Consider the following 26,513-nt stretch of genomic DNA (forward strand, 5'->3'; position numbering starts at 1 on the left):
CTGTATTGCTTATATTTCCCCCCAGCTTGAATAAATGTGCAGCCAACATAGATTTTGGCACAAAAACAATATATGGTATAGTGTACACAATATAATAATATTACCTTCATCTCACTTTTTTGTTCCGCTGATAGGCCCAATGGAGGCATTACAGAGTACCTCCTCTATCACAACAACCAAATGGTCTACAGAGGGAAAAACAGACAACACAACATCACTGGTAAAGAGGAGAGAGTGCATGTGAGGTTGTGTGTGTGTGCTCCAGCGTAACTGTGACTGTGGAGGGATGGGGCCTCGGAGTAAAGAGAAGGGGAACACTGAAGAAAGGCAAAATGGAGTGGAGGATTAGCATTTGAAAGCAGGAAGAGTGTCTGAGTCCTCACCAAGGGAATAGCACTTTGAAAAAGACGGCTAAACACACACACACACACACATGAAAATGAAGCAGCGGAGAAACAAAGAAAACTAAACATTAGCGCACGTGCATACACACAATTTGCTTTGAAGGCTCTCACTAAAGAGATCTAAATAAGGTATGAAACACATGTCACACAACTGAGCCATGCGCCAGATAGACTCACACATTAATACAATACACATATACACATGGAATGCAGAAATGTGCATAAACATACATGCAAACACATGAACAGGACACATCCTATACAGCTTTACTGCCCAGCAATGAGTGTCTTTCTAGGTTAATGAAGGCATGAGAGCACATATCATCCCTGCTGGGTTAATAATGCACAGTGTCTGATGTTCACAGTGATTGGAAGGATTATGAATATAGTAATTATACATTATTTGGAAGAATTGAATGTGTAACACAGAGTGAGATTACAAAAGATGGTAAATGGAGAATAGGTTTGAAACAAAGAAAGATACTTAAAGAGAAAGAACAGTGAAGATACAGTCAGGGAAGAGGAGTATTGATGGTTGTAGGTGCAACACAAGTTAATCGTTTTGACTGAACTATCGCTTCTCTCTTTCACTTTTTGGGTGTGTGCATTTGTGTTGCAGGTCTTGGTGTATACACCACTCATGTCCTGATATTGAGTGCATGCACTTCAGTGGGTTGCACCAACAGTTCACAAGTTACAATGCTGACTTCACAGCTTCCTCCTGGACCTCTGCAAGCACCAACTCTTACCCCGCTAGACTCTCGAACTATTTTTGTAGAGTAAGTACACACACACACACACACACACACACACACACACACACACAGAGTGTATTAGTATATGATGGTAATATCTAAGCATATATACGCACAGAACTAGGGTGCACTCACATTTTTAAATTATTCAAAATGTATAAAACCTTTATTTGTATTTTATAAGTTTTGCCTGGGCAGTATACAAGGACAGAGAGAGACTAAGCAAGAGCGAGTCAGTGACCTTCTGCAGTTGTGTTTACCATGCAGAATATTCTTCTACGCTTGACCTTTCACCATTAGAGGGAGGTGACAAGGGAAGATAGATCTCTGTACTTTTTTTTATAATGTTCCCAGTTTTTCTGTATATGTGTGTGAAAGTGTGTGAGCCATTAGCGTTATCCGCTGCAGAAAAAATACATTACTACTCATATGCATGCAGGGCCCTGACCTTAGTCATGATTATGCTGTCCTGTGCCCAAAAAAGTAAAACATGCTATAATTTGCAAATCACTTAAGCCTTATGTTTATTTTTAGTTAATCCAGCTGAAAAATCTTGTTCTATGGTGTCGCCCATTGTCTGTCCACAGCATTGCTACTCTTCCTGGAGTATAGGTTTCATCAAACTTACACAAAGATTACTTAAATGGACTTTAACCAAAATTGTGCTCAAGGTCATGGTCATAATTGTCATTGTGCAAGCACTTTTTCATGTTCACATGAATCACTATTCCTCCTAAAATATTGGTCCAAATTAGGTGAAACTTACTTAAAATGATAATTTAATGGGTCTTTCTCCAAACTGTGCTCAAGGTCAAGATCATATTTGTTGTTTTACAGGTAATTTTCTATTTTCAAAGAATACCTTCCACTACTTACAGTTTCACCAAATTCTGGCTCCTGATGTACTGAACAATATTCAATTCAAACCATTTAGCAGCAGTTAAAATAAGATTTTCTATGTTTTTAAATTTTGTAAGCACAAAAGGGCAAACAACTAATTTTATGAAATTCAAAATTATTCGATAGCTTGAAATATCTCTTTACCATATATGTTGCATGCCACTTGTATCCTGTTTATTGCTGATGATTATGGTCTTGCAGGTAATGATCATGGAGGCAGTGGTCCTAGTTGTTGGTTGGAGCCCTCCTTTCAACATTGTGTTAACGTCACTAATATGGTCAATGCTATGACATGCTAAAGGGTTCACATATTTTCAAGCTTTTTGTGGCCTTAATTGCTTCTGAACTTCTAGTCATAATAGTCCTGAACACTTTGGTTTGGTTGCGAAAGAGATTAATCTCTCCAGGATATTAGTGTTTGCCAATGGATTTACTGTAATTCTCATTATTTTGTGCAATGCAGCGAACCAGTGGCAAGAAAAAAAACTTCTTTCTGTCTTTCTTTCTGTACTTTGCACATTACAATAACCTGTGAATTGCTATGGATCATGAGCTGAATGAGCTCAAGTTACTGATACACTGGCTAAATATTACAAAGTAAAAATTTTAAACAGATTTAGCATTTCTTTTCCTGCTAATTTTAATTTTGATGCCAGCAACACCTTTAAAAAAGCTGGGTCAGGAGCATGTTTCCCAATGAGTTGCATAAACACTCCTTCTAACAACTGTGTTTGGATAGTATGGAGACTAATTGCCCTAGTTTTGAAGACAGAATGTTTTTTTAATTTCTGTTTGATATACTATATGTTTATATAATAATAACAATATTTTATACGTGATCCCCGTGGGGAAATTCCTCTTTGCATTTAATCTATTCACTCAGTGAAGCAGTGGGCATCCACTGGGCATCGGGGAGCAGTGTTTTGGGACAGTACCTTGCTCAGGGGTACCTCAGGGTAGCCGTTCAGTGGATTTGAATCCTCGACCTTCCGATCATGGGGCCACCACTCTACCTACTGAGCTATCCCTCATAAATAAACATTCATATAAATGTTTATTAATCTCGCTGTTACCCCCAGAGTGTGGTATGTATGTGTTCCTCAAGCTTAGATCTTCTACAAGCGGCCTGAGAGTTTGAATGTTTTGTGCAGTATCTTAGCTGTTCCTAGGATTGCACTCTTTTTCCACATCAGAAACCTCTAATGTTGTACCTGGAGTCTAGTGGGTCCTCTCTTCCAGTTTCAGGTTTACAGCTTCTAATGCTCAATGCAGTCAAAGCAGCTAGAGTACAAAGGGAACAATAATGAGCAGTGTGGAAATGATGAGCCAAACCTTGGCAGAAGAGAACAGTGGAACTAAACTAGCCCCTTACAATGACAAATGCATCTACTGATCTGATGATGATTGTTTCCAGACTCAAGTTAGACACATTACCAAATGATCTATGACTACCCCAACTCATTGACAGAGTATCATAAGACGAGATGCTTGCAGATGTAAACACTGCTCTACGCACCATCCCCACAATTGGTATCACTGAAACCAGCGAGCTAATATACACCACTGCCACAGTAATCCTAGAAGCACTTGGGTAAGAAGATCAAGCCAAAATCAGAGAAACCTGGAGAGACATGTTAGTCAGTAAACTGAGGTGCAGTTGGCATCATATACTTGTATTTGATTGTTTAGCATTGTTTTTGTTTTTTAGAATAAAAATGCACTGCCAAAAGATTTATTACAAAATATTCGTTCTGTGAACCTGTTTAAACTACAGGTCCAGGTAGTTTATACAGGTTGACTGTTGAAAAGGAAAATTAAATTACCTGACAGAATGCATTGACCGCCACAGTATTCCTATATAGAGCGGGGGAGTGTATTGTTTCATTTCCTGAGCCTTTAAAATGCTTTTGATCAACATATTCACTAGGTGTGGGAAGACTGTATATTGCCTTGTTAGCACATTGGTAATAGGCAAAGGTTGAGAGATCAGACCTAGTCAATATTACTCTATTGTGTCTGTGAGAAAAGTAAGATAGCTAGGAAAAAATGTAAAGAAATAGTAAAGAGAATGAAAGAATTTTTGTTGTTGTTGTTTAAAAAAATACAGAGAAAAAATGTCTTAAAGAAAATGGGATAGGTGAAGAGAAGGGTGAGAGACTGTGAGAAAGGTTGAAGAAGGCTGCTGGAGGCAAACAAAACAGTATCAGCAGATTTATATCCTGCCCTCACCAAACACTGCCTGACTCATACACATTCATACACAACCAAGCAGACATAGGATCATATGAATACCTATACTGTCAGATATGCACATGGTCACAAATGAAAAGAACCTGATAAAACATTCTGAAACAATCTGAAGTGAATTCAATGATGCATAGATTGTGACTGGAATCATTTTCTGTCGTGTGCACGTGTGTGTGTGCATATGTGTCTGTGCGTGTTTTGATGCATTTGTGTATCTTTGAAACACCTACTGCAGCATGAAGTACCAGAAAGACTTTTGGCAAAAAAATATTGCCAATAAGTTCCAAAAAGTTTATGCAGATAAGCTCAAAATGAGCATGTTCAAAGATGAGTGTGGTCACACACATGAGTACTGATATTGGAAGAAGCCGATACATAAAAACATGTAATGACGTCCTTCTGAGGACCCAAAAAAGGTCCGATCCCACTGTAAAATTCTCTGTAGTTGATGTTGTTGTGTTGCTTGTACAATTTAGAGAGCAAAAGGAAATATGCAAGAGAACAAAAGTGCAGAAGGCAGGTTAACAGTAAACTCAAACCTTCATCGTCTCAAATGTTTGCTTTTAAATTTAACATGCTGAGAGGGCACCTGGCTTTTTCACACTACTTTCAAAACGCACTTTTAAAACAATTACCATGGTGAATTATTATACAGATTATTACAATTCCCCTTTGATTCAGTTTTTCAAAAGTGGACATATATCACGCTGCCAATCGACAGCATATAAATCTTATAATAAATGTGATAGATTAGCCACAGTGGCTAATTGTGTGCTAACACACACTCATCAGTCATTCAAAAAATGGCTTTTAATGGGAGGACCCAAGAAAGGAATCCATCACTTTTTAAAATGGCCTCCCTTCGCGACCATGCCAGGTGGGTTGTACTGCCTTCAGGGATTTGTAAGAATTGCAGGACAATTTATAAAGCGTATTTTAGTGCTCCTTTTTTATGACTTTGTTGTTGTTTTTTTACTTCATACTTAGAAAAGTTATCAAATATCTTATCAGAGGGATTTCTAGTTATAAAATGTGTAATAGTTAGTGAACACACTTCACTGCCAGTTTAAAACAGATTTAATTTAGTATATTTGAGTTTGCAAAAAAAACCCAACATTTTGGCAAATAAGATTTTATCTTTTTTTCTCCTTTTTGCTGGGGATGACCTTCCTGTTCTAAATATAGAAAAGGAGACACCTCAGCCTGACTGTTGAAGGAAACTGTGTGCGCAGTGTGCTGTATGTGTGTGTGCGTGCCTCTGTGCACATGTAAGGAAGCCTACCACTGCACTGTGTTTACTTCAGCTGACAGAAGAAACATGGTGATGAAGGCAGACACTGACATGCAGATACTCAGAGCAGTCTGTTTCAGTCCGGACTGCCACAGACACACACACATTTCACTCCTTTTTCGCGTCTTATTTTAATCTTGATGTTTTAATTCGAGCGTTGTGCAGACCTATGTATTCATAAAGTTTGGCATTGCTCACCTGGTCGAGCAGGCAAGCCATATGACAAAGCCTTACTGCAGGGGCCTGGGTTCAAGTCCTCCCCAGGATGTTACCCATGTGCTATTACCCCCATTCTCTCCTTCCTTTCTTGTCTCTTACTATCCTGACCATCAACATTAAAAAATGCCAAACATATATTTATACGAGTTTACAAATCAAATACTATTATTTATTAAAAAAAAAAACAGGCATTATTAGATACTAACAGACAGTCAAGACGATTCAAGACATCCTTGATCTTCATGAGGGTTGCAGTTTAGTTTCATTTGTGAAAAACTCTAAAAGTTGATTCTGTTCATCTGGACGTAGCGTTTTCTTAGCGAACAGAATCAGGTTTTGGACATTTACTTACCTGGATGATTGAGCATGCATCAATTTGTGAAAAACCAAAATGGAAAATGTTTTGATCAAATGTTAACAAAAGCCAATACTTCTATATATTTAAAGTACCAGGTTTTTGCAATACGATGAAAAAAAAACATTAAGCAGAGAAGTGATGCAACTAAGTCTACAGTTTTTTTTTTCTATTGTATAAAGTCCTAAACTATATTAGATTTTAGGTAAATAGGGAAAAAACATAAGTAAATGATTAGTAGGAAATAACTGGGCATTGGCTGAATTATAAGTATAGTCATATTAAAAGTGTTTCCCACTGGGCTACAGTAAAGTTTTCACACTAGGATCTTTGAAAAGCAGAAAAGTAAAAAGGTCGAATTTATTTTATGTTTATTTTTCTCTTCATTTCTAGGTGGTCACATCCCTCTCAGATAAATGGTGTTTTGGAGTTTTATTTGATCTTCCTGTCTCATGACAGTGCAGAGCGTGTGCTAGCCTATAACAGCTCTGAAGTTTTTGAAGACTACACGCTCCGCAACCTAACCCCTGGAACTCTTTACACCATCACAGTAGCTGTAAGTCCATTGCGCCTTAATTTTGACTTTCAATTTGTTAGTTTGTATCATATTCATTCTTATGTTATTGTTTATGTGTGTGCATGTGTGTGGGCATGGCAGGCTTGTACAGGAGGTGGATGTACTTTAAGTCCACCAAGCCAGGCTCAGACTGAAGAGAGCACCCCCGAAAATGTCCCTGCACCACTGGTCACTCCTTTGTCCCCCAATGCGCTCAATGTCACCTGGACTCCTCCTGAAACTCCGAATGGTGAGAGGGTACACACCTACACAAAAATACAAAACCATTGATTTTTTTAAAATAAATTGTTATCAAGAATAACATGAGCATTGAATGAAGTGGAAGAAGAATGTCATGATGATAACAGCATGTGATATTAATTGACCTGAAGAACTGATTAAAAGGTGATGCTATTTACCATAACCCTGTGTCTATGACATAAATACAGATATAAAGGTTTGTCCGTGTTTCAAGGATGCTGTTCCTGTTACCGTGAAACAGAAGATCATTTACATGTGAGTGAGAGGAATCAGATGAGTCTGCAGGAGTAGTGAAGAAGAAGAAGAGGGAAACAGAAAGAGGAACTAAAAAGAGAGAGCACAAAGGACTCATAACGAAAAGAGAAAGAGACAGAGACAGGGTGAGAGAACAAACAATTTGAGATCGAGACTAATAGAGACCGAGAGGGAGAGGACAGCGCTTCACCAAGCTCCTTTAAGTGGATGAAAAGTGCTCCCTTTTGACTAAAGAGAGAACTGCAGGCTGAAAGAGCGAAGACTCGCTGTGATTGCCTTTCTCTCTCAGTTTTCTCTACTCCTCTACTCTCTCCTCTTCTCACCTTTGTCTTCTTCACCTGTCCCCAGTTAAAATCTGGGGGAAAAGTGTATTTTAAGAGTCTAAGGTGTCTATTTAAAACAGAATTTAAAGAGTTAAAGTGATCAAAAAAGGAGTTCCTGTACTGCACAGCGTAACTACATAAGCTGTGTGGTTTATTTAGAGTAGGCAACGAGTGAGCCGTATTCTATTAGTGTGATTCTCTCTGAAGTACTCGTATTCAAAATTTGCAAAAGACTGATATAATCTTCTGAAAGGGAAATAATAGATATGGATTTGTATTTCTTTCTTTTTTTTAAATGTTTCAGAATTTAATTCTGTTTTCATCGTCCCACATCCTTTAAATCAAAAATCAGTGCATGTATGTCTTCAGTCTAAGGACAGAATGCAGAATTCACCTGTAGGTAGAAAAGAAACATGGGGCATCCCAGTTTGCAGAGGTTAAGAAGTAACGTCTGCATTCCCTCTTGTGAACTGTTAACGCAGCTGTGTTGCATCTCTTTTACTTTTTCCCGATATCGTCCATGGCCTGCTAATTGTTGTTGTGTGTTCCAATGAAAATACACATTAATCAGCATAAGCTAAAACGCTGTCTGTGATAAAAGCACAGAAATACTCCCAAAGACGTGAAATGCATTATGAAATACGTTAGTAGTTACTGTAAAAGACATTGGCCCCACTTTTTTAAACAGTTTATCTTGATTTCTGAATACACATATGTCAAGTCAGCAGATGTTTGCTTTAAAATGAACTCATGTGTTTTAATACAACTCTTAAAGGTAAGTAGTTAAATAGCCGTGAAAATACAGTAAGTTTAAGTAACATTATGTATGACATGGTGCACTGAAAATGATGTATTTTTCGATAATCTCAAGGACTATATCAACAAATAGTATATCTCATGAAACCAAATTAATTAAGCGAAGAAAACCCCTTGATCCCCTCCCATTTCACAGTCTCTTGACATACCACACACACTACCACATATTATCAAATGTTACTGTCATGCTCGTTAAAGTATGTGTAATTCCACAATGTGTGTGTGTGGAATGTGAATCGTGTGTGTTTTACGCTTAATGCCACACGAGTGCATTTTGCACCATAAACCCTGTGATGTGTGAGCATATTAGCCTGGATAAATTACTTAAAGCTTTTCTCAGTTGATGACAGAAATTTATAACAAGGGAAACACTTAATCATGATTACCCGATTATCTCGTGCTTAAAAAGCTTTAATTTTTGCTCAGAAAAGAAGAAGAGCTCAGTACGTTTTTGCTCACTGACTCCTTTTTTTATACAAATGGATGGCAACAACCACGATGATGATGGTGATGGGTTCCAGAAGACCTAGATCCTATGTTATTTTCTCTTTCTCTCTTCCTTCCTCTCGCTCTTTCTCCCCCCTTCTCCCCAATTCCGCAGGGATTTGTGGGGGATAATCCTCTCGGGGATTAGGTCGGGGCAACACGCAGACAAAGAGGGGAAATAAGCCTGTTATGCATTCGCTGCTTCATTTCCCAACCTGTCTTTATTACAGCCTATACTGATATGGGCTTATTCACACACACAAGCACATACAGATGTCCGCGCACATATGCACACGCTCTCACACGCATGTGATTGGCCACATTAAGAGCTCCCCAGATGTAGCTTGTGTCTGTGGGTTTTTTCGTGTCTTCGTTTTCCTGATAGGTGTGTATATCTCTATTGAGCAATAATAAAACCCACACATGATTAAAGCAGAATAGACTCTTAGTTCTTAGCGCTGATCTTTTGAGCCCCCTGTATGCATTTTTATTAAGGAAAAGCACATTTGGCACCTTACTGTTTCATTTTTTTTATTAGGTGGATGTAATGTAATGTAATGATTGTGCTGGTGTGTGTGGGTATGGATACGTGTGTACAAACTACATATGTGCAGTTTGTCCGTGTGCAGGTTAGAGTGTGCACACCTATTTGCACCCTTATTTGTGTGTGTGTGTGTGTGTGTGTGTGTGCCCGTTCATCGTAGTACAACTGTCCTTCTTAGGGCTTTTATCCTCCTAACACTCATGGTTACATTTGTCATTTCAGTGCTGTTTCTATCATTGGATCACTCTACCTGACTGGCAGGTCTGCAGCCCCTAAGTCAGTTTTCATTTGCATTGTAATCCAGTGACCCAGACTGCATCCCGTCATAGTAAAGCTCTCTTTATGATTGTAATGCCTCACACTATGGGTGCAGTATTATTGCATATGAGTGACCAATCCAAACAGAGTGTAAAACTATCTCAGTATAACTATCTTCTGAAAACCTACAGGAAATGATCTCGAAGAAGGCTTATAATGGTTATGATTAGTTGTGATACTTAACATCACTGTCTAAATCGTTGCTCTTGGTCAGAGGTTATTCAGGGCAGGGGATGTGAACAGAATGTGACAAGGAGCGGGAATTCCAAGTTCAATAGACTTCTTTTATTGTAATAAATACTAAGGATTGTTAAGAAATGTCAGTTCTATTGTTGCCTGGGGTATTCTTTCCCTGTTATTTTAATTTTTATTCTGTCATGTTCTAATCAGATGTGTTCTTTTCCCAGGTATTATAACTAGCTACGGTCTCTGGCTGGATGGAGTTCTCATTTTAAACACCAGTTCCTCCCAGAGGTTCTTCTTGGTGGAGGGACTCTCTCCTTGGAGCCGGCATGTACTCAGGCTGCAGGCCTGCACAGCACGGGGCTGTGGCAAGGGACCGATGGTCAGTCAGTCTGTGTTATAGCATATAGCATAGTATAACAAACTGTAAGATGCTTTGTCATATAGTAATGCCTTATAAATAATTGTGTTGTTGGTGTTACTGACCGAATATTGGCTGTTGAACTTATTTTTAAGAGATACTTGAGAAAGATTTATATCCAGGATATGGAAGTAGGCAAAACTGACCGGATCTAATGATCTGACAAAGAAAAAGGGAACAACGGGACTGTATATAGACACACATGGGAGATTGGTGATGAGAGGTGGAATTAATTAAATTATGTGGGTAAGAAGCAGAAACAAAAGCAGGAAGTAACCACAGCTAGAAACATGAGAAAACTGAACTTTAAAGTAAAACCTCCAACAACTATCGCTGAAACACTGAAATATGAATACTAATTAAGATGATAGAGATAGTTGAACACAGAAGGCACAAGCAGAAAATAAAACAAGAAACAGCTAAAAACTGGTGAGTACCACAGGGACCATGAATGGGAACCATGACATGAAACAGAGTATTTTTCAACATGAATTCTAGTTTCTACCAAAAGTATGAAACACAAAACACAACATTACATTTTTGTCAAATACACCCGTCAAATTTAGTGTAGCAAAAGTTTTATAAAATTATGCATGAATAATTTTCATGAGTTTCATTAGCGCTGTAACTAATGCACAAAATCATATGTGGCAATGCCTGCACACACGTGTGTCTGTGTGTACGTGTGTGTCATTGGGAGTCATAAAGGTGATCGATTCTCTCGGCTCAATAACGCCACTTCATTTTCAACGACGCCTCTGACAACAGGCCATATTTTGGGGCATTTTTCCAATACAGATGCCATGTTTAGTCAAACACCAGGAGAACTGCTGACCTAGCAGAAAAAGAGAAGAGGAGGGTGGGCAGGTGAAGGAGGGTGAAACAGGATGAAGTGGAGAAGAGGAAGAGGTGATAGGATGGGCAGGAAAAGGAGAAAAGGAGTCGGAGAAGAAGGGAATTTCAGGCAAAGAGAGTAAATGATGAGGACAGAGTAAATGGCCAGAGCAAAGTGAGAGATGAGGTGGAAGGGAATCGAAGGCAGCAGAGGAGAGTCAGACAGGAAGAAATGAGACAGAAGAAGACTGTAATGATGAAAGAGGACGGAAAAATGGTGGCAGGGATAATGCCGGCCACTTGTGTAGAGTGGTTTCATCTGAAAATGCTTAGTTTTAACATTTCAGACAGGTTGTATCAGACTGAGAGAGGCATTATTTTCAGTTTTTTGTATTTCTCCAATAGCTGTTGGATGAATGAGTGTTAGTGGAGCTATGATAAAAATGCTACATATCTGTATTCTTCTTTGGATTTTGATATCTGTGGTCTTCTAAGGTGGATGTGCGTACATTAGAGATGGCCCCAGAAGGTCCTATACTGTTGGAGCTGGCCAATCAGAGTTCAAGATCTCTCAGAGCACATTGGACAGCCCCTCCTAGAGCGAATGGGAACCTTAGCTACACAATATACTACAAAAGCAAAGGTAACAGCGAAAAGCTACATCTTTATCTTTACACATGCACAGTTCTCATATAGTATTCGCCAGGCAACAAACCCAACTTTATCTGTAAAACATTCACATCACAACTGTGGAAGTTGTAACATGTGAAAGCCTCATTTTCTGAATAAAGCATGGATATGTTAATAATACACAGTCATTCCTACCGGGGTAAAAAGTAACATATAGATAGTAACATATCTGTTTTGCTTGAGACTCTGCCTATTGTGTAGACATATCTGCACTTTTCTGATGGAATCAGTATTATTTATTATTATTATTACTAATTTTGAGACTGTCAAATGTTTTTGGAGGGGTGGGGTAGGGTCAAAAAGGCTTTACAAAGACGTAAAGCCTTTTTATCAAGACCCTTACATGTCCATAGATAGAAATGGACATGTCAGTACAAATGCAAATTGGAATACATAATTACACTTCTCACTCACAAAGTCAGCTTGCACTGAAAGTCAGCCATGTAATGGGGAAGTAATCAAGAAGTAATCAGTATACAGTAGCATAGAAATGACAAGTTGTTGTTTCCTTTTGATACTGTGTCAATGATTTGAGAGGAAATGACATGGGAGTATAGACTATAAAAGTGGTATGAAGATAGGAGGAGGAACAAAGTCAAGTTGCAATTCAATGATAGTATAAAGAAAAAAGGGAGATGAGAAGCTCATATTTCCATAGATGGATTAGAAAAGACAGTAAAAACAATGTAAGATATGAGGAGCAGCAATACCGCGGGGAGACAACAAAAGCAACAGATAGACTGGACATGGCGAGAAAAGAGAACACGCATACTCTCATTTTTTCAGTTACGCATATTCACAAAGTCTCTCCCTGTCATACACACTCACTGTCAGGCACTTTGATCTATGCCTCACAGAGAACCCAACAGATGAGTGGAGAGAAGGATAGAAGCAGTGTGGAAGGAAAAGAGAGACAGTGTTTCGCTCTAGTTGCCCATAACCTCCTGTTTCTTTGATACAAACGGCCTTCATCAATCCACACAGAATTACGTGTGTGTGGGTGTGTCTGTATAAATATATTGGATAGGCTTGCTTACTATAATTTTCTGATCCCTTTTCTTTGACTATCCTTGCATAACCTCAATATGGAGACCTCTCTCTTTCGATTACTCTCAAGTTAATCTCAGTGGGGTTTTTTCTCTCTCACGACCTCTCTCTCGTTCCTCTTTCCTTTTCTTTCTTTTTTATGCATCTCTTACAAGTCACTTTTCTGCCTTTAGAGTGGTAATACTAATAAAAAACATTCACTGTTTTTCATTATCTTTAGCTATACATTGCTTGGCCTAAGACCTTACATGTCTTTCTTTCTCTGTCTCTTAGATGGTGATGGTGCATTGGATGGAGGTACAGCAGCAGGCGTCTGGTTGTCTGTGACTGACCTGCAGCCTTACACTAGCTACAGCTTCTGGATCAGAGGCTGTAATACACAGGGTTGTATTGAGAGCCTGCCACTCAGTGTTACTACACTGCCAGCAGGTACTCACACTCCAAAGACTTTCTTACCATTATTAATTTGATCATTACTAGAACTGCATAATGTTTTCATTGTGTCACAGTTTCAAATATCATGATCATCCATCAAAAGAAAGCATTGCAAGGCTCTAAAGGTTTATCCAACAGGTGCTCTTCATTGCTTCAGTTTACATCGTTCTTGAGTAAACTGATTGTTCCTGCCTGCTCTTAGCTGGTTACACAAAAAACCTGAACTTGCTATGCTATGCTAGATCAGCAAACTTAAGCAGGGGCACCAAGGAACTCTGTCACTCCTTTGAGCAAGAAACTCATATAGCGAAATGCCACTGCCTGGTGAGGTGTAGTTCAGAGCAGGGGTGAGGGAACTCCAGGCCTCAAGGGCCAGTGTCCTGCAGGTTTTAGATATCACCCTGGGTCAACACACAAGAATCAAATGATTAGTTCATTACCAAGCCTCCGGAGAACTTCAAGACATGTTGAAGAGGAAATGCAGCCATTTAAATCAGCTGTGTTGGATCAAGTCTAAAACCTGCAGGACACCGGCCCTTGAGACCTGGAATTCCCCACCCCTGGTTCAGAGACTTGAACTGCCTGAGTTTGAGTCCACTTCAGACCATTAACTGAGTATCATTGTCCCTACTCTCTCCCTGCTTTCCTGCCCACTGTCTGTATTGTCTATTTAAAAAAGGCTGAAACTATCAAAGGTAGATTCTCATAGGTGCAGTTTTCTCATTGCTTTCAACATCCCTGTTATTTTTACCAAATTATTAAACATTATTTATTTTCTCAATAATGCTATTTGTTTTTTTCCTCATTTTTTGCATTTTGAAATTATTTAATCCTTTAATTTAAGTCACAGTTGATCTACAATAAATTAAAATTAAAATCCTTAGAAAAAAAAATGATGATAATAGTATGACTGTGGTATTGAAATTTTTCTAAGGTCTTAATTAAATGACTGTTCTAGTAGATTTGTTTCTCACGCCACACACAAAACATGAACTGAAGCGATATTTTTAAGATTACTTTGATTTTAATTGCTGTTCTTGTGAACTGGAAAGGTTTATTTTTATAGCTTGCTCTGCAAAGGAAAAAAAAACAATTATTCACTGGAGTCGACATACACATCATTGACTTGACTTAATGGTGAGAAAACATATTTCTGATTTACACAGCCTTTGTGTGTGTGTGTGTGTGCGTGCGTGTGTGTGTTTGTATTTGTAATCGTGTAGAATAGAGACTGATTGTGCATACTGATAAATGTCAAAGCTGATCAGAGCAGTCTGGAGATAATTGTAACATGCACACACACATACAAACACACACACACACACACACACACACACACCTATAAACACACATTTTACCACTTTAGCTAATGTTATCAAAAGGGTTGAATATGTACACCCTTGCACATACCACACCCATGTCTTAGTGAGACAACAACAAAAGACAGACTTAGGAAAGTTCTCCTGTTCAAGTTCAAAACAAAGGCATAAGAAAGTATAAATTTTAAATACCAGACGTTTCCTCTCTTTCTATCTCTCTTTCTACCTCTATGCCTCTGGCATCTCTTTAGACTTCTATAAGGCAAACTGTCTCGATGCGTCCTTGTTCTATGAAAGAACAGAGAGAAGATAGCAGAGCAAGAGACAGAGGAGCTGAGGAGGAGGAGAGCAGAGAGAGAGAAGTGAACATAAAAGTGCATAGTTTAAAACGATTAGTGACACCTCTGATATTGTACCTACTAACACAGCATGAGAGAGACACAGGCTCACCAACAGTGTGTTTTGCGTGTGCATATCTGTACGTATGTGTGTGTGTGTATGTCAGAGAAGCAGGAATCATCTTTTGATGAATTAGCTAAGTACACACACTCAAGGAATGAACTGGGTCATTAAAAAACCCACTGAATCTCTGAATGCAAATCAGAGGATCATTTTAATCTAAATCTAAGTGCAGGTGTATCGTATCGATTCAGTAATTTGTTAAATGCTTGTTTGACTGTAAAAGAGCAGGATCTCCATTTCCGCGCTTTCCATGTATTTTCCTACTAATCGACTGCTCAGTCCATTCTGATAGCATTGTGGTGCCTTTCGAGTGACAGGATGTTCACTTGACCAATCCTAATTTGCTTATAATGCTGCCTCTTGAAACTCAGCAGGCTTTTACCCAACTACTGTTGATCTAAAATGAAGACGTGTTTTTTCAGGTGTTTTTTCATAAACACGGGTAAGATAAGAGCAGCCAATTTGGTCTGGTTTGAAATGGAGAGCAGACAGCCTACGAGAAGCAGTCATTAAGTCAAGTGCAGGTGATTGTTTGCACAGTTGTAGGTCGACTAAGACTGGTGGTACAGAATATATAAGGTTGATAAAAACTGATTAGAAATAAAGGCCAAAGTTGATATTAAATAGCCAATTAAGGTAATCCTGTGATATCTGTTGTGTTACCCTCATATTTTGTTTTCTGTCTCCTGTTTCTTAGTTTTCTGTTTTCCAAGCTTCCTTTCCTCTAAGGACTTAGTAAATCTTGTGAGCGAGAACTGGATAAGGACAGTGACACAATTGCAAACATAGCCACAAATAAGCCTTTAAAACATGGACAAGTCACAACTGACACACATACATGGTGATTCTTTAGTTGTTTTGTTTTTTGTTTTTAAAAAGGGCTTTTGTGTCATGTTTTTAAAATCTATGTGCTTTGTGTATGCATTAATATAATGAATGTATACTAGAGGGTTGAGTTATGTTGATGGACCACCACTAAATTATTCTGAATCCACATTGAAAGTGTTATTTTAGGCTTTTCTCACACATCGTGTATGCCTGTGTGCAGTTGTAACAGCCATCTTTAGAATAAGATGTCTTCAGCAATCAGTCTTGTTGAAGTGGACATTGTACAATTTTTGATTGAAGGGTCACTTTATACATCGGAGGGCCTGCTCTTATTTCACATAGTCAACAGTGCAGTCACTCTGATTTCCATCATGTACTTGTTGTTTGCAGCTTATCTCATTTTATTCTGTCTTTTGCACAAATGTTCTGTGTTTCTGTTCAGCTCTCATATTGATTCTGGCTTGTTTACTGATTTTCCAACAGTAAGACTTTACTGTCACACTGAGCTAAGAAGACGTGGACTTTGTGGATTTAATGCAGTGTGTGTATTTGTGTGAATGTGAGAGTGATGAGTATATCTGGTTGTGCTTTTTATACTCCACACTGTGAGAGGTGTCATTGCATTACAGTGAAGTTGATCAGTTAGATGAAATGGACATACCTTTTTATATTTTTTTTGGGGGGTTTTTTCTGACTTCCTCCATATTTTTGTCCTCCCCTGCTCCTTCTTGTCTTCTTCTCAACATACTTTCTTCCTTCTTAGCCCCTGATGGATTGTCACCTCCAACTCTAGCCCATGCAACTAATGCCAGTCTGAACGTGTCCTGGTCCGCCCCTGTCAACTCTAATGCACCAGGCCCACTCTACTACAGTCTGCAAATGAGGACATCCCCACAGAGGCCTATCATAAGGTGAGAGAGACCATAAAATGCAGAGTCAAAGCAGAAGGACAAGTTTGCAAACCGTTTTCCACAACGCATAAAAGTTGTCTGAGACAAGTAGCAATAAAGTAACTGGACACACACACAACAAAGTACACATATTACATACTCTAAATATCAGAAAATGTGCATGTGCACATAGCCTACACATGCACATATAAAGGAGCACATTATACAGCACAACTGAATATGTCACTTCAGTAGGACATAACATCAGAAATCCAGAGAGGGAATGACAGGATGTAGAGTCAGAAAGACAAAAAAAATCAAAGACATGGAAGAGAGAGGGAGAGACGGGCAAAGAAAGTGTGATAGAATAAAAAGAGGGAGAGAGGGTGTGCATCTGATATGTATTCATTACATGCTTCCTGACAACAAATTGCAATTTAATCCAAGAAGAGGAGGCTCTCATTCTGTGGTAATAAATAAATGACTAGCTACATGTATTATATATCAGACAGCCATGCCCTCCTCCTCCTCTGCTATGGAAATCTCATTGTTCCCTGATTTATTCATTCATTCATCCCTTCTATCCATCTGAAGCTAAATGGTCAACGGTCGCTCATTTATGACAATATTCTTTTACTTTGTCCTAGATTCCTTTGTATGATTATATGATGGGCCAGGTAAGGCATGGGAATAAGATAAAAGGCTATGGAAAAAATTGTACATAATGCATAGGCAGCCAGTGTTTAGGAACCCTATGAAATTTGGGCCTTTTTATAATGTTTTACTTAAAATATATTTGAATTTACACTTTGGAATCTATTTAAGAAACAAACTATTTTTTTAAGTATAATGAAATTGTTTTTTTCAGAAACCTTTTGCTTTGACACCGGTAACTTTTCCCACTGAAGTATGAATTACATACTTTGTGACTGTTCAGATCCTTTTTTTTTTTTCACCTCTCACATGCACATCTCTCTGGCCTTGCATGTACGCTAAAAGGGATTTAATAACTACGTACAATGTTGACATGATTAACCTAAGGAACGTAAGAAGCTGTCCGGTGCTGAATCTCTCTGATCAAGCATTAAAGAGTAACATTTGGTCTAAGGTAGAAAGTATGGTGTTGCAGATGTTTTTATTTAAAAAACGGTAACTCCTGCAACAGTAAAGCTTTGCTAGTAATTCAGGAAATTTTCCAGATTGGTTTCTTCATCAGAAAATCTGAAAATGAAGTTTTGTAACATCAGATTTGTGTCCACTAAAACACAAGAGCATGCAAAGTGCAAGATCAGCATATTTAAATCTGCTGTCACTCTGTGACCACCAGGAAACAGAGAACATCACAGACCCAAATGCATGTCCATGAATGAATTTATGCTTGTGTCCATCCACTTCTAGGCTTTTGGAAAATGCAACAGACACCTTTTCCTATTACTTAGAGGGCTTATCACCATACACGCCTTACCTGTTTAGAGTGGTGGTCTCGCATACACACGGGAAGACGGCAAGCCTCTGGACAACCCTTCGCACTACAGAGGACAGTAAGTGGACATACTCACACACACTAGTGCCCAAAACATTTTACATAGATTTGCACAGACAGCTTCAATGTGCATAAACTATGCAAATATAATTTAAAAAATAAATAAATGTTTCCAATAAATAACCATGAAAACAGCAATAATTTCTTTAAATAAACATGTTACGGGTCAGTGAAACTGCTGTACTGCTTTTTTGTAGGTTACCTATTGGTACTGGTTTCTGGTATTGTTTTGTTGTATTTGAAGGTGTTTCTTGTGTCAAGTCCTTCCAAGTTGTGCGACTGACTGCGAAGTGGTTGGCAGTGATAGGCTTCTGCAGTCCACCTGTTTTGCTGTGTTAAAGTTAAACTCAAGGAGTCTGACAGATCATTAGATGATGATCTAAGCAATAGACTCATTAGACAATAAACATGTGGCTTCTGCTTAGTTCTCTTTTTTTCGACTCCCTCCAAGGTTTATTTTATAAAAGTATAAATGTTTTTTCAGTGGAGGTGTGAAATGAGAGGGAGAGAGAACAACTAAAGCTGCAGAAGGTGGTGAAAACACGGGCTCAAACAGCGCTGGGTGAAACACACAGACATGGGGAGTTTCACATACTGTAAGGTGTGTGTCTGTGTGTGAGTGACCTAGCCAGTGTCATTGTGGGCTAATTGCTGTAATAGAATCATATTAGCCACTGGAACAGCCTCCTCAGTGCAAAGTTATAAATTAATTAGTACCACGCTATTATCACATACATTATCATTAAGCAGGTGAGATTTGCATACATTGATACGCACACAAACACAAATGTGTACAAAACATGTATGTGTAGTGTACGTATACATACGCAGTGACACGAAGACAAGTGCAGTTACACATATACCATGACATACCATGCACGCACACACCTATTCATACACACACAACTGCAGACATTTAGGATGCATTAAATTATGGCCCTGCGCTTTTCTCATTGCTATGCAGAATTGAATTCCCTCTAGCAAACACACACTCACATGCACTCACACACACACAAACACACACAGGGCTTTTGTTACACTTGTTTTTGTTGCACTTGTGTTTCTGTTTGTGTCTGACTATTAATGCAAGAGTGAAAACATTCTTAGTGTCTCTCTGTCTCACGCTGAGAACGTATGTGTCATGCACATGCATAAGTCCTTGGCCTTCTCATCGATAACAGACCTCCTGATGCTCAGTTACGACACTTCATGCAGAGATGCAACACAAGGCTTTGGGATGCTACTTAAACTGCACCCAGTTGCCACAAAGATCAGACAGATTTGTGTATTTATTTTGACAATAAGCATGTATGTAATGGAGCAATCTCTTTGCACTAATGATACCAGCCATTTATAAGCATTCATTCCTGTTCACGACTTTTGGTGTCATATTGGATTCAAGTAATTATTAATAAATAAATGTCACATTTTACATGAATTTTCAATTCTGCATCCTTTAAATGTAAAAATGTACATTTTTAAAATATTCATTAAAATTGTTTTACCATAATAATGAATACAGAATAGGTGTAAAAGTTCTTAATAAAAAAGGGATTTAAACCTATGATGGGAGCAAGCCACATTCAGGCAGATTGGATTTCCCTTACACTGATGTGTAATTTGTCACCGTAAACCATCTTCTTATCATCCTAGCAGGGAAAGAAAAGAGGGGCTACATTCTCTGCTTAATCTCGTCTCTCTCTCATACAAGAATAAATGACAACCTTTTGCATTTCATTTGGTGATGTAACGTATAGTAAGGCTAATAGTTTGAATTTTATATTTGTTGTCCTGCATTTGTGGAATTCATACACGCAGCGTTCATTCTGGCATAAATCTCAAATCTGAACACAGCGACAGACATATATACATTCACTGAAAGTCACACACACATTCACACAGTCGCTCAAGTGACATATACTGTACATTTGATCTTAACACACTCAGTCATTCTTTATAGAGTGGTCCTTTGGGTTTATCCTTTTGAAGGAGATCCTTCTAACCTGATCTCTATGTGCAAGTGTGAGCTGTAACCTTGTAAGTTTTTCACTTTGGCAGAACACTGTATATAATATAGCGTGTGTCGACATGAACCATTTTTAACACTATGGATATGATCTCACTTTATCCACATTTATATACTGTTACTTCTTTCTCTTACTTAAAGATTTCTGGGGATTTTTTCTGTCTTTTTCTTCTTCTGTTGTAATTGCTCCTTCTTTCTCTTTTTTTTTTTTTACATTTTTTACAGAATTGTTTCACTTATTGAGGGTGATCAAGGAAAAAATAGCATAAAAAAGGGGTGAAAAAGTAAAGAGAGGAAAAATAGAAAGAGAAAAAGGTAAAATGAGTAACTGAGGGGAAGAGTGAAGAAAGGAGAAGGCTAATGATAGAACAGAGAAAGAGAGAGAGACTCGTGCTTCCTCCTTTCCTTTTTATCATTCCATTAAAGTTTTATATCTATCTTTTTAATGTAATTTGGTCCCTATGAATTCCTGCTGCTGCAGAACAGACAGACGGCTCCTGTGAACATAAACTCTAGCTGTGTTGGACAGCTCCCTTTCCTCTGTCTACTCCCATGTTCACACCAGCTAAGTGATCTAAGCGTGTGTGTGTGTGTGTGTGTGTGAGTGTGTTATAGAGTGTTATTGTGAGAGTATGACTAAAGAGCCATTTGAATAAAACGATCTTGACCAAGTAGTCTTAGAAATGAAAAGTGCACATGTGTGAACAAAAACATTAAACAATAATAGAGGTTTTTAAAAAAACATTTTTATTTTTTTTTACAAAGGTAAGTGTGATCAAAAAGTGAAATAAGAAGTGTAAAGCAGGAACCACAACAGGAGTAAGGTTAGGGTAAATGACAGAAAGCAAAAAATCATGTTACTTAATTATTGAGCGGCTACATTAATAAAATATTATCCTACCTTAATTCTCCTGTATTTTGGTCAGTTTGCATTTCCAAGAAATTCTGAAACAATGTTAGCACAATCCTGCTTTAAATTTTACATATCAAAAGATAACCAATGAATAAATACATGTTCACCACCTGAACTTGTATTTAGATAAGCTTTTTGATTGGCTTTCTTTTACATATGGTGTCACAAACAGTAGGAATGCTTATGTAACAGAATTTCTATACTGAATGATTTCTCACCGATTTGAATAACTTGCCAACATAGTTTCACTTTACAGTTTGAAAAGCCAAATGTTGCTTTTCAGTTTGCCTACTCTCTGTATGAATTATGAGGATATACTAGAAGGTTACCTGAAATAAATTAATCACTCCCAGGATCTGAAAAATGTGGAAAATCACAAATGATTGATAAGTTAAAAGTATCATGATGCTTTTAGTTACTTAAAGGCTAATGTGCATCTCATATACTAGTGATGTTATGAGTACAAATCAAGCTTGTGACCTTGGTCATGTATTATCCTACTTCTCATAGCCTCTTCATTGAATTCTAAGGCAGAAATGACATGAAAAAGTAAAGATATCAAATGCAGTGAAAAAATTCATACTTTATTTCTTGTCACGTTTTGACACCATGTCGTAAGCATCTTGATAACAGTAAAGCTCAGCGTTTGTCCTCATTATGACTCCTAGGAGCCTCAATTCACCTTCAAAAGCCCAGTCACCCACATACACACATGCCCCCAAACACACACACACAAACACAAGCATGCATGGGACCCTGCGCAAGACTAAAAATAATACCCTTCCTCATCTCTTCACATGGATACACACAAATGTACACACTTAAATATACATGGACTGACCGTTAGCTGCACAGAAACACACATACATACACAAGAAGCAGCATATCACCTACACACCCACAAGTAGACATGCATACACACACCCTCCTCCCTCACTCCCTCCCTTTCTCCAAGCCCTTGTCAGTTGATTGTGTTATTACTATGCTAACCAAATCCTTATAAATGTGATTTAAGGCTTGGCGGCCCTGCACTCCTGTTTTAGCCTTCTGCTACTGTGTTTTACTGGAGAGAGGAGGAGTGATAGTGGGAGGTGTGGAGAAAGGTATGAGAGGGGGGAGGAGGGGGGCATAGGGAATGAAGAGATTAGAGGAAGGGTAGGATGAGAGATGGAAAGACAGAAGGGTGAGAGGAAGAGAGAATGAAGGATAAGGAGTCAGGGAACCAGAGAGGCAAGTATGCATTCCCTCAACGCTCGTTCCCTTTCTGTCCAGAGAGCTGTAAAGCGTCAGTAAAAAATAAAAAATAAAATGGAAAAAAGCATCACATGCATCTTAAATGAAAATTTCAATTGAAAAACTTAACAGCCCTTCAAATTGCAGAATTTTACACGCGCCAGTAAAGCCTAAATAACACTCAACACTTAGAGGGAAAAGGGTGGTATGGAGGAGGGGAGGAGAGAGGGATTGAGGGAGGAATGGGGGTAACAACAGGGGTTATTTTGGTTAGTTGATAGGGATTGAATCAAGGTGACTGGATTGTGTTTTGTGGCGAGATTATTTGCAGTTTAGGAATTTCTATTTGTTTACCTTTCAGTGCATATTCAGTCCATGTTTTTAAGTGTCAGTTTTTTAAACAGACATCTTGAGGATAAAAAAAGAGGGCAACATTATATTTAAAAAGACAGAAAGATACAGATTGTCTAATTAGACATTCAACAAACAGGTAGGTTTACATCCCAACCCTCCGCAAAGACAATGCAAGCATGCAGCAAGGCACACATGCATACGCATAGGCAGACAGAGAGACGGGCTCTTGGTTATTCGTGGGGTTCACTGGACCTTTGGTGGTAATTGAATCAGTGTGAGTGCTGAGTAGAGCTAGCATAAAAACCTGTTAACCCAAAAGGTCAACTTCCTGCATTGTTTATTTAGCAGGGGGACCAGAGAGAGAGAAGAAGCAAGAGAAAAAGAGAGAGACCTAGACACAAGGCATGAGTGGGGGTCGAGAATGAAGAGAAAATGGGAGCGGTGGTAGGGAAGAGGGAGAGGGAGGGAGAACGGTCAGTGAAAGGAAGAGAGAAGAAGGAAACGGGACACAGACTGAGGGAGGAAGCATTTGTGATCTGTAAAAATCAGCCAAGCTTTACATCACTGTTTTTATACTGTTGTTTATTTGTGTGGGCGATAGAATATGGGTGTGTGTGTGTGTGTGTGTGTGTGTGCGTGTGTGTGTGTGTGTGAGAGAGAGAGAGAGAGGGAGAGGGAGAGAGTTGCCATCTCAGTGCAGCTATGTTTTTACTTGTGATGGGCCTTTGAGCAGGTGAGATAGCACTATAGTTGTTAATAACTAACAAGTAAATCTGTAATATGCATTATACAATTCCGTGTGTAATGATATTGCGAAGTTGTGAAACTCACAAGGTCCAAATTCACTATCAAAAACATTTTAAGAAATTGTTGAACTCCTGAAAATGCTTCACCTGCTTCCTACACCTTGTAATAGTAGCAACCAGAAGGTCAAAATGTAATGCTAAATAGTACTTGATTTGTTCATGTACAAAAGAGATTAGTGTCAGACTATTTAATACACGAGAAACAAAAATGAAGTCAAATGCAAGCAAGGTATGAAACGTGGTAGAGGGTATCTCTAATCTTACTTCGCATATTTTTATTCGTGGAGTAGCTTTGAGTGATTAAAAGTTCAAAATCATCCTTATTTATCTTACGCCGGGCCATGGTGCAGACCTTCAGTTTATCCACTGTCTGAAACAAGATGTTTTAGTTCCAGGAGTCTATTACTTTCAATAGGCTCCTTCTCACAGGAGGTTTGAACAGCAGGTGGGTGGGGCTGCTGGCTAACAGCTACAGCTATATGTCGGATATGGCCGTGTTAAGGATATCCCCTTTCACTGGCATCATACAGAGCCAAGAGTAGAAAAAAACAGTCCAAAAGCAAGACTTTAGAGCAGTCTGGTGTGTGAGCTTTTGCCTCACAGATAGTATTTGTGCATACGTTCACCTGAATAATAAGCACACTAAAATCATAATTGGTCAACTTTAAGATTTTCCTAAAAGACATTTAAAATCTTTTGAACTTTAGTAAGAAATAGGACATCCCAGTCCAGTTACTAGATGTTAGCTTGCATTTAACTCTGTGGGAAGCAAGGCCTCTCAGTTAGGTTACACATACTGTACTTATACAGCTGTTATCTACATGACTACATGCATGCTGACATACACATATACATGCTTGCACACTTTATCTCTCATACAGTCATGCCTGCATACTCTTAGCCTCTCATCTTCATTCACTCTCCCTCTCTGTCTCTCCCTTACACACAAACATACACACCGCCATCTGGGAAAGCCGTTAGCGGTTAGCGGTAGCACTTAGCGACGCAGCACGCTCCCTCAGTCCGCTCAGTCACCTTGATCTGCTTGCCCTTCACACAGCACCATTACTGCTATACTGCATCGCAGTGGGTGTGGGCATGTGAGTGTGTGCGTTAAGAAGGACATGTCTATGTATATGGACATGCACCTTTGTGTGTCCATTATAGGGCAGTACAGTGGGATATAAATGCCCAGTAAGGAGGGGGGAGGGGGCATTTCCTTCAAATGAGCTACCATAAAGTGAAGTGTCACTCTGAATAGTCTTCTGTATGTTATGTATAGGTTCATGTGATGTGATCCGTGTTTGCCATTAGTCTACTGATGTGAACATCTACCTGGATTTGGGTTCTTGGTGGCACTCACACTTAATGAGAATGACAGTGGACATAAATTTCCTGTCCTGTCCTGTCTCTATCACTCAGTTTGGTTCTCCTGACCTTATGTTTGGTGAATACTGCAAGATTTTCTTAATTAGATGGATGGATGGATGGATGGATGGATGGATAGATAGATAGATAGATAGATAGAGGATTCCCCTGCAAGTTTTGTCATTTCAGAAATGCTAAAACCCAGTTCTGATCATTACAAAGCAGTCTGTGTAAAAGTTGCTCAAGTCTTTACCCCTTGCCGTTCTAAGATTCTATTGCTTCATCCATGATGGTCAGTATAATTAATCCAATTTATATTTTAACAACATTTATTGCTCATTGTTAAGCTAGAATGTTCCTTGCAGTCCAGTCTAGCCTAAATATCTCACTACTGAAAGATGCAGAATCAAATTTATTCAATCATAAGTACCACAAAATCTATAAATACAACCTTAGTTTGCTCTTGGGAGGAAATTGAGAGAGAAAGAGAATTTTCATGTTAATCCCTTGGATAGGGATGGAAAAATCACTCTTTGTCCTTCTGATGTCATTCTTGATGTTACTAGTCAAATAATTCTTTTGAAATCCCCCCTCCTTGCTTTTTTACAGTCTTTTAAAAGGTTTCTTGTCTTTTCTTTTCCACTCCATCTCTTATTATCGTTATTTTCCTCTTTCTGCAGGTCCAGGACCAGTAGACACCCCAACTGTATCAGGGCTTCAACCTCGTAGTGTATCAATTACCTGGGTTCCTCCCACACAACCAAATGGAATTATCACAAATTATACCCTTTATCTTTACCCCAGCTCTGTCACTTCTTTACACTATAAACCCAGTTCATTCTCCAGCATCAGGTGGACTCCTAACCCAAGTCTGCTTCCCAGTACAAAGGGTGCATATCTAAACTCAGGTCATAACCCCAGACCATCATCCAGTCTAACCACCCACCAAGACTCGAGCCACATTGCCATCTTGAAACCTGGCATTGCAGATAACCAGAATGAATCCACTTATGTTGTTGATGTGAGCGAAGGCACCAGTACCTTCTCATTCCACCCGACTGAACCTGATATCACCAGTGTATCTGCCAGCCTCTCGGTGTCAACACCACAGTATAGTGCAGTAAACTTTAATACTGAACATTTTATAGAAGATGGTCCATTCCATAGTGCCCCTTCTAGTGCAGCTTCAAGATCAACACCTCTTTCAGTCACTGTTCTAGGGAATACCACCAATTACACCTTCCTCAGTCTACTTCCCTACCAAGCCTACAGCGTCCAGGTACTACATTTTAGTTAATAAACTGCTTTATGGTGTTTTACATGTAATAAGTATGCTAGCTTAGCAGTTAAAAGTGCCAGATTTACAGATTAAAATTCTTGGTGTTACACTAATAACCTTGTAGTCATAACACGTTATGATGTTTTAAAATT

At 38.7% G+C, this 26,513-nt stretch overlaps 1 protein-coding gene across 5 annotated transcripts in view; it reads left to right on the forward strand.

Annotated features, from left to right (window-relative positions):
• Positions 1–26,513, forward strand: part of ush2a (Usher syndrome 2A (autosomal recessive, mild)) — a 214,996-nt gene that overhangs the window by 105,450 nt on the left and 83,033 nt on the right. For all 5 annotated transcript variants that reach the window (XM_084931033.1, XM_084931019.1, XM_084931025.1 and 2 more), the window contains 10 exons: positions 135–220; positions 1,024–1,183; positions 6,565–6,727; positions 6,830–6,977; positions 10,138–10,295; positions 11,664–11,811; positions 13,179–13,334; positions 16,713–16,860; positions 18,238–18,380; positions 25,763–26,361. In XM_084931033.1, coding sequence (XP_084787159.1) covers positions 135–220; positions 1,024–1,183; positions 6,565–6,727; positions 6,830–6,977; positions 10,138–10,295; positions 11,664–11,811; positions 13,179–13,334; positions 16,713–16,860; positions 18,238–18,380; positions 25,763–26,361 — 1,909 coding nt within the window. The remainder of the gene's footprint in view (positions 1–134; positions 221–1,023; positions 1,184–6,564; positions 6,728–6,829; positions 6,978–10,137; positions 10,296–11,663; positions 11,812–13,178; positions 13,335–16,712; positions 16,861–18,237; positions 18,381–25,762; positions 26,362–26,513) is intronic.

The sequence above is a fragment of the Perissodus microlepis genome, chromosome 1 (genome assembly GCF_051167445.1).
Source record: "Perissodus microlepis isolate ML-2025 ecotype Zambia chromosome 1, ASM5116744v1, whole genome shotgun sequence".
Lineage (NCBI taxonomy): Eukaryota > Metazoa > Chordata > Actinopteri > Cichliformes > Cichlidae > Perissodus > Perissodus microlepis.